Below are 12500 nucleotides of genomic sequence, written 5' to 3' on the forward strand. Positions count from 1 at the left end.
CAATCAATCTGCCAATCAACAACCAATCAACCGGCTAATCAACTAATCAACCAGTCAATTACCCAATAAACCGGCCAATCAATTAACCAATCAAATCTTTATCCCCACCTATACCCTTCTCCCCCCCACCCTCATACCCCTCCCTACATCATCTCCCTGTTCCCCCCTCCCCCCCCCTCCCCCCCACACACACCCACCCTTCCCGATCCAAGCAAAGAATAAAAACAAAAATATATATATATATATAATGAGGTTTTTGTTTTTATGTAATCAAACGAGGCTGAGAAATAATGAGAGCGAATCACGCTAATACAATCAGCTCCACTGACACCATATGCACGTCACAATCCCACGCTATAAAAGGAAAAAAAAAAAATCCTTTTTATGGGGGGAAAGGGGGGAGGAGATTGGATTGTTATTTGAGTCGGCTTTGTGATTCTATGCCTTGTAAATCTCTTGTAATTTGTGTTCAGGCATTTCCCCGTCGTTATCAACCAGTTATCTTACTCTCTGTCTCTCTTGCTCTTTCTCTCTCTCTTTCGCCCTTACTCTCTCTCTCTCTCTTGCTCTTTCTCTCTCTCTCTCTCTATCTCGCCCTCACTCTTTCTCTCGCTCTTTCTCACTCTCTCTTGCTCTTTCTCTCTCTATATATATCGATCAATCTATCTATCTGTCTGTCTGATTATCTACCTGTCTCTCTATCTATCTACTTGTCTGTCTATCTATCTATCTGTATGTTTATCTATCTGTCTACCTGTCTATTTGTCTCTCTGTCTCTTTCTCTTTCTATTTCCTTTTTTCTTTTTACCTACCCACCTCTCTCTCTCTCTCTCTCTCTCTCTCTCTCTCTCTCTCTCTCTCTCTCTCTCTCTCTCTCTCTCTCTCTCTCTCTCTCTCTCTCTCTCTCTCAATTCTCTCAATTCTCTCAATTCTCTCAATTCTCTCAATTCTCTCAATTCTCTCAATTCTCTCAATTCTCTCAATTTGTCCTTATCTCCCCCTCTATATCCGTGTCGAGTTGTCCATTGGCGATGATTGACCCTCGCCTAATGACAACGCAACCCGTATCTAGCGCGAGGTTGCCCGGGGTCCATTGCTGGCACGATTACACAACCCTGATAAAGGGAAAGGGGAATCGCTGTTATGCTGTGCTTTCCATTTTGCATGCGGGATTTTGCGTATATTAGAGAGGAAGGGAGGGATGCGGAGAGATAAAGAGAGAGGGGAGGGAAGAGGGAAGGAAGGGGTGAAGGAGAGAGAGGGAGGGAGGGATGGGGAGAGATAAAGAGAGAGGGGAGGGAAGAGGGAAGGAAGGGGTGAAGGAGAGAGAGGGAGGGAGGGATGGGGAGAGAAAAAGAGAGAGGGAAGGGAAGAGGGAAGGAAGGAGTGAAGGAGAGAGAGGGAGGGGGGGATGGGGAGAGAAAAAGAGAGAGGGAAGGGAAGAGGGAAGGAAGGGGTGAAGGAGAGAGAGGGAGGGAGGGATGGGGAGAGAAAAAGAGAGAGGGAAGGGAAGAGGGAAGGAAGGGGTGAAGGAGAGAAAGGGAGGGAGGGATGGGGAGAGAAAAAGAGAGAGGGAAGGGAAGAGGGAAGGAAGGAGTGAAGGAGAGAGAGGGAGGGAGGGATGGGGAGAGAAAATAGAGAGGTAAGGGAAGAGGGAAGGAAGGAGTGAAGGAGAAAGAGGGAGGGAGGGATGGAGAGAGATAAAGAGAGAGGGAAGGGAAGAGGGAAGGAAGGAGTGAAGGAGAGAGAGGGAGGAAGGGAGTCGCTAGAAAGAGGGAGGGAAGGAGGGATGGGGAGAGGGAGGGAGGGAGGGAAATGGTAGATCGATCGATAGATGGGTAGATAGGGGATGAGAGGGAAGGAAGGACGGATGTTCAAACAGCGAACGGATGAAGTGAGAAAGAGAGGGAGGGAAAGAGGTAAATCGATAGATGGAAAGAGAGATAAATAGACAATAGGAAGCGAGAGGGAGGAAAGGGAGAGGAGAAGAAAGAGAGAAAAAAAGAGAGACGGAGAGAAAGTAAATTCTATACGCAACTGCAACACATAAACATATATTTAAAAAGTATAGCATTCGTGGAAAAAAAGGAAAAACGAATCAAAATATATATAAACAGACGAAGAAACAAGAATGATAAAACAAGGCAAATTCTCTCTTTGTCTCACTATTTATACTTCCGTTTTCTTTTCTTATCTTTTCTTCTTCTTCCGTAATTGACTCTCGTTGTATTTTATTTCATTTTTCGCCACATTCTTCGCCTTCTTCTCGTCACCCATTTTCTTCTTTTATTTTCCATCTTTCTTCTTCTTCTTCGTAGTCCTCATCTTAGCCTTACTTCTCCTAATTTTCGTTCTTCTTCTTTAACCTCTTTTTTCCCTCTTCTTCTTTTTTTCCTCTTTATCCTTTCTTTCATTTTTCTTCTTTGTTTGTCTTCTTCTTCCTCCCCCTCTTCTTCTCCCCCTTCTTCTTCTTCTCCTTCATCTTCTTCTCCTTCTTCTTCCTCTTTTTCTTCTGTTCTTCTTCTTCCTCTTTAACTTTTATACTTATTTTTTCCTTCTCTTATTCTTCATCTCCTTCCTCTTCTCTTTTGTTGTCTTTCTTTCCTTTTTTTCTATACCTTATCAAGCCATAGTTATACCCTGACCCAGCTACGGCGTTGACCTGTTTGCCTCTCAGCTTAATATTAATTGAATCGATTTTCACAAATTATTTTTCTCGTGGTTGTCAATAGCGATCGTTATTTCGGCATATTGACCAACTTTAAGCCGTCAGTGTTTTTGTTTTAATATTTTTTTATATATTTTTTATTTCGTTTATGTATCTATTTCTTTATTTTATCGTGTTTTTGTTTTGTTTATTTTGGCTTTGTTTTAGTTTTTTTATTTCCTTGTTTATTTTTGTTTTGTTTTGTTTTATTTGTTTTATTTTTTTGTTTCATTTTTTCTTTATTTTTCTTTTACTTCCTTTTTTTTTTTTTTTTGCTTTGTTTTCATCTCTTTTTATAGCTCTTCCTTTCCTTTTTTCGTATGGATCTATTCATTCATTTATTTATCCATGCCGTGTTTAATCGTTAATTGCTTACACTTTCGTTTATTTAGGTACAAACGTCCCCAAAATTAATTCATACTCCAAAAAATTCCCCGACGACCCCCCCCCCCTCTACAACCCCCCCCCCCTCACACATGCCTTTACCAGCTCCCTCTCCGTACAAACCCTCTTGCGTTTCCATCTTTTACAGCAATGATAGTAGCAACAGTAATTACAGTGATAGCATCAGTAGGAATATAAGAATCAAAAGCAACAACAACATTAATAAAATCTCAGTAGCAGAGGCACCAACAACAACAGTGACACCACCAACAACAATAGAAACAACAGCAGCAACAACACTAACAGTAACCACAACAATAAGCAACAGTAGAAATCAACAACCAACATTACCAATATCAAAAACAGTAATTAACCAGTCACTCCCTTGTCCCCACCAGGTGTTCAGCGGCGAAGGCAAGCGCTACCTGAGTACAGTCGACCCACGAAGAAGTAACTGGACAAGATATCTCAGACCAGCACCTGACAGGGACTCTGCTAACTTGGTTGTGGTACCTCGGCCCATGCTGGAACCAGGTATGTGTAGGTTTTTTTTTGGTATTTGTGGGATGGTGTGTGTGATTAGATAGGTGTATGAGTGTGCGTGTGGGTGTGTGAGTTTGAAAGAAAGGGAAAGAGGGATATAGAAATTGAGATATAGAGATTCAGAGAGAAAGAGAGAGAGAGAGAGGTACAGCCTGACAAAAAAACATGTACAAATGTAATAAATGCACTTTTTTCTGGTATTCTAATCTTGAGAAATCAAAAATCCTAGACAGTGCATCGTTCTATCGATAGCCTGAGATGAACTATTATAAAGACATATTTCAACTGATAGACGAAATAGATTTTTTCACATATAATACCCATTTTGGACAGACAGAACTCATTTGTAGCAGACAGTTCATTAACATGTATATTTGAAATACATGATACACATAAGGCTGATCCACAAGGTTGTCATGTTAGTGGAAAAAGCAGGATGTGTTTTATCCAAGCTGTCTATCATTGGACGAAACAGATCATGAATCTTTTAAATAAAGCATGATTATAATTGCATTCGCTTAGCCTGCAACAATTAGGTGATGTTAGGCAGCTGTATTACATTTTTTCCCTTTATGCAAATAGTAATGATTCAATAATTGATCATATAGAAAAAAATGATAATGATGATATCATCACAGTTATGATAATGATAATACTAATGATAGTGATAATGATAAAATTGATAGTGCTACTACTACTGCTACTTCAAGTAATAATAATACAAATTATGATGATGATAATAATAATAATTATGATGATGGAAATAATAATAATTATGATGATGGAAATAATAATAATTATGATGATAATAATAATAATTATGATGATAATGTTAATAATGACAATGATAATGATAATGATAATGGGAGAAATAATAATAATAATAATAATAATAATAATGATAATAATGATAATAATGATAAAAAATAATAATAATAGCATTATTGTTATTGTTGTTGCGGTTGCAGTTATTATTTTCATTACTATTATCATTATTATCATTATCATTATCATTGCTATTATTATTATTATTATCATTATCATTATTATAATTATCATTATTATCATTATTATTATTATTATCATTATTATTATTATTATTATTATCATTGATATAATTACCATTATTATTGCCGCTATTATTATTATTATTGCTACTACTATCATTATTATTATTATTGTTATCATTATCATCATTAGCATTAGCATCATCATTAGTATTATTATCATTAGTTATTATCCTTAATGACTGACAATGACAATGGTAATGATAATGAGAGCAACAGTAGTGATAAAAAAAATGATAATAATATTGATGATGATGATGACCGTGATGATAATGACAATAATAATAATAGTGTTAACAATAATAATAACTGTACTAATAGCAATTGTATTGATCGCAAATATTGCAACGCCTGTAATAATGATAGCAACATGGATATCGAGAACATTTATAATGCACAGAGTCCTGTAACAATAAGTGCAAGGATAATAAATACAAAAGATAAACAAAAATAAAAGATAAACTCAAACATAACAGTTTTTCTTCGCGGGTCAACTTTGCTCCGGCGGTTGATCCCGTAGGCGTCTAAAATGGATCCCGGTTTTGGGGTTTCCTTTTCCTTAGAATTTTTAACGATTCATATGAGCATTGTCAAATTTCTAAAGCAGCTTGTGTTTGTTTGTTTGTTTACTTTTAATTTTGAAATTGGCTTCGTAATTTTTTTTTTTTTTTTTTTTTTTTTGAAGGGGGGTAGTTCTCCAAAACTGATTCAAAAATCGTCGATTTTCTAAAATGGATCCTGATTTTGGTAGTATTCATTTTGTGCCTTTTATTTTTTAGAATTGTAAAGTTTCTGAAAAAAAAAAATGTTATTTCGTTTTTCTTTTGTCCACTGTGTCTTTTTTCTAATCTCATGTAGTTTTTTTTTTCTATTATATATACTTTTTTATATAATTTTGGGTCCCGAAGGTAAATCACGACTTTCTTTGTTTGGAGTTTATTTAATGTTTAACGCTATTTGCATTATTAGTATTAACATCGTTATTTTTATGAATAACTTAGCTATCATCATCATCATTATTATTATTATTATGATCATTGTTATTATTATTATCATTATTGTTGTCGTTATTATTATTATCATTATTATTATTATTATTATCATTATTGTTGTCATTATTATTATTATTATTATCATTATTATTATTATCATTATTATTATTATTATTATTATTATTATTATTATTATTATCATTATTATTATTATTATTATTATTATTATTATTATTATTATAATTATTATTATCATTATTATTATTATCATTATTGTTATCAATAATGTTATTGTTATTATTATTATCATTACTATTACTATCATTGTTATTATTATCATTATTATCATTATTATCATCCTTATTATTATTATTGTTCTTGTTATTGTTGCTATCATTATTATTATTATTACTATTATTATTATTATTGTTATTACTGTTGGTGTTGTTGTTATTATTATTATTATTATTATTATTATTATTATTATCATTATTATTATTGTTATTATTATTATTATCATTATTATTATTATCATTATCATTGTTATTGTTATTATTATTAGTTAGTATGATTACCGACAAAAACTTAAAATTAGATACATATCTCTCTTTTTTTCGCTTTTATCAAATTATTAAGTCATTACCAAGGTTCTATATTGCTGCAGTACCATTAAAACGCCAATTTGGAGTTATAATGTGTGCGTAAATATTTATAGGCTACGGGATGTACCAAAAACTTTTTTTTGTTTATTTTTTTTGTGTATGAAGAAAATCTACTGCATATTGTGAATTATTTTATCGTTATTTTCTTTTATTTTAATTTTCTGTTGGTTATCTATTCAGTATGTAAGTGGGGAGGTGTGGAAGCGGTGAGCGCTTTGTGTGTGTGTGTGTTTGTGTGTTTGTGTGTGTGTGTGTGTGTGTGTGTGTATGTGTGTGTGTGTGTGTGTGTGTGTGTGTGTGTGTGTGTGTGTGTGTAAGCTGTAGATATAGATATTAGACTGTTTTGTTTAAAAAATATATACGATCGGTTTATATGGGATTACATGTGTGTGTGTGTGTGTAAGCTGTAGATATAGATATTAGACTGTCGTTTAAAAGAAATATACTATAGGTTTACATAGGATTGCATATATGTGTGTGTGTGTGTGTGTAAGCTGTAGATATAGATATTAGACTGTTTAAAAGAAATATACCATAGGTTTATATAAGATTGCATATATGTGTGTGTGTGTGTGTGTGTGTGTGTTCAGTTTGTAGATATAGATTTCTGTCTGTTTTTTTAAGAAATATTTCATAGATTTACATAGGATTGGGATGAGTGATTGGCATTTGTTTCTGTTCGAGTGAAATCCAAACCTGTTATTCACGGTGAAATGCTGTCGCTTTTATGGGATTTGGAAAGAACTGTGTATAGATAACATTTCCATCTATATTTTCCTTAAAGTGTCAACGAAAGAGAGAGAGAGAGAGAGAGTGAGAGAGAGGAAGGGGGGAGAAGAGAGAGAACAATGATAATAATGATAATAATAATAATGGTAATAATATAATAATTATTATTATTATTATTATTATTATCATTATAATAATAACAATAATGATAATGATAACAATAATAACAATAATAGTGATATTAATAATAATAATGACAATAATAATAATGATATTAATAATAAAAATAATAATCATAATAAGAATGATGATAATAATAACAATAATGATAATCAAAACAATAATAATCATTCTAGTAAAAACAACAACAACAACAACAAAAACAAAAATAACAGCAGCAATTTAAAAAATAAAAAAAATCATACTCACCATCTTCCCTCCCATCGCCCCTACAGGAGAAGAGACCTCAGGCGTGGGCGGCAACGTGGGCGGCGTGGGCGTGTTCCTCATCACGACCCAGGACGTGAGTGTGGGTCAAGAGCTGATGTTCTGGGCGCACGACCCGACCCTCGCCTGGTCACGCAAGAAGATGGAAAAAACGAGTAAGTAATTTTTTTTTTTTTTTTTTTTTTGGGGGGGGGGTGGGGGTGAGTTATCTTCCTTCCTTTTTGTCTTGTTTTTTTTGTTTTTCGATTTTTTTCTTCCTTTTTTGGTTTGCTTTTTCTTTGTTTCGATTCTAATGTTTCTTTGTTTATTGCTCTTCCTCTTCTGCTTTTTCTTTTTTCTATTCCTTTTTCTTCCTTCTTCCTCTTCCTCTTCCTCATCCTCTTCCGTTTCCTCTTCCTTTTCCTTCTCCTCCTCTTCTTTTTCTTTTTATTCCTATTATCATTATTATTATCTGTTATTCTGTCTTTTTCTACTTCCTTAGGTTGTTCTCCTCCTACTTGTATTCCTATTTTTATTCCCATTCTGAGTCTGTTTCTGATTCTTACTCTTATTCTTAGCCTTCCTTGTTGCTTCTTGTAAAGCTTTTACAATCTTTCTCTCATCCCTTCTTTTATCATTATTTTCTTCTTCGTCTTTAGCTAATACTGTCCTTTTTCTTCATCTCCTCCTGTCTCTGAAATTAATTTTACTTTTTACTAGTGTTACTGTTATCATTACTACTACTGCTGCTGCCACTACTGTTTGCAATTCCTTCTACTGTTACTAATACCACTAGCATACAGTTACTGCTAAAAGTCTTCGTAATGCACTGTTGTTTAGCGTAACCACCAGAGACTAAACAGCCATTCCCACTGCAGCGAGTGTTGGGTATGCATGAAATGGTGATAAGTGATTTAAAGTTCTTGATGAGTATACAGATACGTCGTCAGAAGTCAATAGTATATGTCAAAAGGGAAATGATCAAAGCTTCGGCAAAACACACAGTAACTCCTTGGGACAATTCCCAATGCTAATAATAAGAAAACAATTATGAATGAGAATTAACAGCTGTGTGGTGTTTATCATTGAACTCCTGTTAGTACCAATTATGCTACTACAGTTACTACTACTGACTTCTACTGCTGCTACTTTTGATTTTAATAGTTATGTGTCATTCAGTTTCTTTTTTTTTTTTTTTTTTGATAATTATTTTTTCTATTGAATAAAATGCAAATATATATCCCATTATTATAGTTTTCTTTATCTCTATGTGATTATTTCTTTCCTCTGTCTTTTTTTTTAATTCTTCTCTCTTTTATTTCGTTTTTATTATCTCTCTCTTTCCTGTTCCTTCTTTCTTTTTGTCTTCTTATTCCTGCTTTCTTGAAAGTTGTGTATTTGTGCCTACCTCACGGTACAAGGGTCGTGTGTAAGTTTTCCTCAACTGGACCAGGACTGCGTTAAGAAGTGCATCAAGTAAGGCAAAGGTATCACGTCTAGAACGAGATCTTGAATTCCATATTTATTTTCTTATTCATTCATTCACGTAATTGTCTTTTTTTTCATTTACCTGTTTCTTTGTTGTTGTTCTTGTTCTTGTTTTGCATTGGAAGATATCGCAATCTAGTGACATCGAAGTAGAGATACATACAAGGAAATATACAAAGGGTTAAGACGCACCCGATTTCACTGTAAAGTCGACCTCTGTATGTGAGGGGAAAAGGGGGAAGAGGAGGAGGAAGGGAAAAGGAGGGATGACAAATGGGAAGAAGAGTGGAAAGAGAGGAAATGAGATGGAAATGAAAAGGGAAAAAGGAGCAGAGAGGAATAAACGGTGAGAATGGAAAAGAAGGGAAAGGAACGGATAAGAGAGAGATTGAGAGAGAGAGAAAAAAAAACAGAAGAATTAGAAGAGGACGCAAAGGAGCAGGAGAAGTGGAAGAGAAGCAGAGAGGCGCATGACAGGGGGAGCAGGGGGGACGAGTCGGGGGTCAAGCAGTGCCTCTGTAATCCCGCCCTGAAATTGCTTTGTCATTAAGCTAATTACGGTCAGATCGACGTCCAGTTTATTCCCTGGCGACGCCGACAGGGTCATCCCCGAAGGCCTGCGGAAGAAGGGAGGGAAAGGGGGGCAGGGGTGGGGATGTAGTGAAGGGAGACGGGAGAAGGGTGAAGGGTGGAGTGGTGGGGCGGGGAGGGAAGGGGGAGAGAGGGGCAGATAGGGAAAAGGGGATGGGGGAGAAGGGGAGATACGGCAGAGAAAGAGGGGGGGGAGGAAGCTGGGGGAGAGGTGGAGACGTAGTGGAAGAGGAAGGGGGAAGGTGGGGATGGGGGAGAGGTAGAGCAGGTAGTGAAAGGAAGGGGAATAGGGGATAGAGCATAGGAAGACAGGGAAGAAGGATAGACGATGGGGGGACGGTGAGAAATTTACGACAGAAGGGGAAAGGGGGACAGAGTTGGTAGGGTGGGGATGTAATGGGGAAGGGGGAAGATACGAGGGGAAGGAGTGTAGAAAAGAGGGGAAGAGGAAAGCGTGGAGGAGGAGAAAGAAGAGGGAGGAAGAGGATAATGGAAGGAAGGGAAGCTAAGGGAGAATAAGAGAGAGAGAGTAAAAGGAGGAGGCAAGGGGAAAGAAAGAATATAGAGGGGAGGGAGGAAGGAGAGAAGGAGGAAAAGAAAGAGGGAAAGGGAAGAGAGGAAGGAAGGAAGGAGAGAGAGGAAGGAGATAAAGGAAAGGGATGAGAAAGAGAGGGAGGAGGGAAAGGAAGGGAAAAGGGAGAGATGAAGAGGGATGTGAGAGGGAGAGTGGGGCAGGGAAATGAAGGAGGAAAAAGGACTGGGAATGAAGAGAGGGATGAGGGAATGGAAATGGAAGGGAGAGAGGGAGGAGGGAGAGGAAGGGGAAGGAAGAGAGGAGGATGGAAAGGAAGGGGAAGGGAGAGAGGGAGGAGGGACAGGAAAGGGAAAGGAGAGAGGGAGAAGGGGGAGGAAGGGGAAGGGAGAGAGGGAGTAAAGAGAGGAAGGGGAAGGGAGAGAGGAGGATGGAAAGGAAGGGGAAGGGAGAGAGGGAGGAAGGAAAGAAAAGGGAAAGGAGAGAGGAAAGAGGAGAAAGGAAAGGGAAAGGAGAGAGGAAAGAGGGGAAAGGAAAGGGAATGCGGTAGATTAGCCTTGTCCCCGTTGGTGCCAGATCTCTGACCTTGTCTGACCTGACCCTAATGAGTCTCACGGTGACCTTAGTTATCCATCAGAGTTTTAAACCATGGCGTTTAATTTTGTTTAAAGTGTTCTGGTTTTATTTGTATGTACGCGATACGGTGTTTGACTTTTATTTTGTATACAAACCCACGCATACACGGCGGCGGCGTGCGGACGCACAAACATACACACACATACATGTGTATGCATATATATATATATATATATATATATATATATATATATATATATATATATATATATATATATAATATAGTGTGTATATATACATATATATATAATATATATACACCCTTTCCTCCATGATCATAAAATATATACCATGCTTCAATTCAACTTCTGTCAGTTCTTAATTCCCAGTTAATTATTCGTTCATTAGTATTAGCATATCATTACCGGAAAAAGCATAACCAAAAAAGGTGAAATTTAGCGAGGGGGGAGGGGAAGGAGGGGGAGGAGGAGGGAGAAAAATAGGAAGAGATCGACGGAAAAGAGGAGGCAGGGACGGAGATGAGGAGAGAGACAGAGAAAGGAATGAGTGGAGAAGGTGGGGGGGGAAGAGAGAAAAGGGAAGATAATCAGGAATAGGAGACGAGGGAAGCAAAGTGAGGGAGAGAAAGTGTAGGTGAGACGGAGGGAAAGAGAAGGGGAAAAATGAAGAAGAGAACGGCACTGAAAATAAGGCAACGAGAGAGAAGAAGAAACAGAAAAAACTAAGGAAGGAGAATAGAAAAAAAAAACAGAATAGGAAAAGGGGGAAACCAAAATACGAATAAGATCAAGAAGAGAATGAGAGAGAGAGAGGGAGAGGGAGAGAGAGAGAGAGAGAGAGGGAGAGAGAGAGAGGGAGAGAGGGAAGAGAGAGAGAGAGAGAGAGAGAGAGAGAGAGAGAGAGAGAGAGAGAGAGAGAGAGAGAGAGAGAGAGAGAGAGAGAGAGAGAGAGAGACTGAGATATATAAAAAAAAAAAAAATACAGGGGGAGGAGGAAGGAAATGAGAAGGAAAAGGAAGAACAAGAAAATAATATATAAGAGAAAAAAATAAGATCAGAAGGAGACCGAGAAGAGAAAAAGAGAGAAAGAGAAGGTGCAACCCAGGGGAGGAGGCAGAGTGAAGGGAGAGGGAGGGGGAGGGAGGGTAGAGTTCGAGGGAGGTCGAGAGGGAGAGGAGTACAGTTTGGGGGAGGGAGGGAGGGAGAGAGGGGGGAGGGGGGGATCATGCAGACATTTTCCGTCGTCGATTCACACAGATAATCAATGCTTCCCTGGACTAAGTAATGCCTATCGACGATCTCATCACTAATGAGGGCTGTGCAAAATGACAATCCACAGAGGGGGGGGAAGGGGCAGAGGATAAGGGAGTGGGGAGTTAGGAGATGGGGGTTGGGGAGATGGGAGGGGGATTGGTAGTAAGGGGGGTAATGAGAGATGGGAGTGGGATAGGGAGTAAGGAGGGGAGTGGGGAGGTGGAAGGGGGTAGGGAGCAAGGGTGGGGAGTAGAGGTGGAAGGGGGTAGGGAGCAAGGGTAGCGAGTAGAGAGGTGGAAGGGGGTAGGGAGCAAGGGTTGGGAGTGGGGAGGTGGAAGGGGGATAGGGAGCAAAGGTGGGGAGTGGGGAGGTGGGGAGTGGAGAGGGGGGTGGGGGATAGGGAGCAAAGGTGGGGAGTGGGGTAGGAGTGGGGAGGTGGAAGGGGGTAGGAGCAAGGGTGGGGAGTGGGGAGGTGGAAGAGGGGTAGAGAGTAAGGGTGGGGAATGGGGAAGAGAGATAGGGCTTGGGA

The 12500-nt window shown here is 38.2% G+C and overlaps 1 protein-coding gene across 1 annotated transcript in view; it reads left to right on the forward strand.

Moving 5' to 3' along the window:
• The window catches only part of LOC125037887, a 76349-nt gene that overhangs the window by 3362 nt on the left and 60487 nt on the right, over window positions 1-12500 (forward strand). Inside the window, exons 2-3 of the mRNA XM_047631125.1 lie at window positions 3490-3625; window positions 7540-7686. Of these exons, the coding sequence (XP_047487081.1) occupies window positions 3490-3625; window positions 7540-7686 (283 nt within the window). The remainder of the gene's footprint in view (window positions 1-3489; window positions 3626-7539; window positions 7687-12500) is intronic.

The sequence above is a fragment of the Penaeus chinensis genome, chromosome 24, assembly GCF_019202785.1.
Source record: "Penaeus chinensis breed Huanghai No. 1 chromosome 24, ASM1920278v2, whole genome shotgun sequence".
Lineage (NCBI taxonomy): Eukaryota > Metazoa > Arthropoda > Malacostraca > Decapoda > Penaeidae > Penaeus > Penaeus chinensis.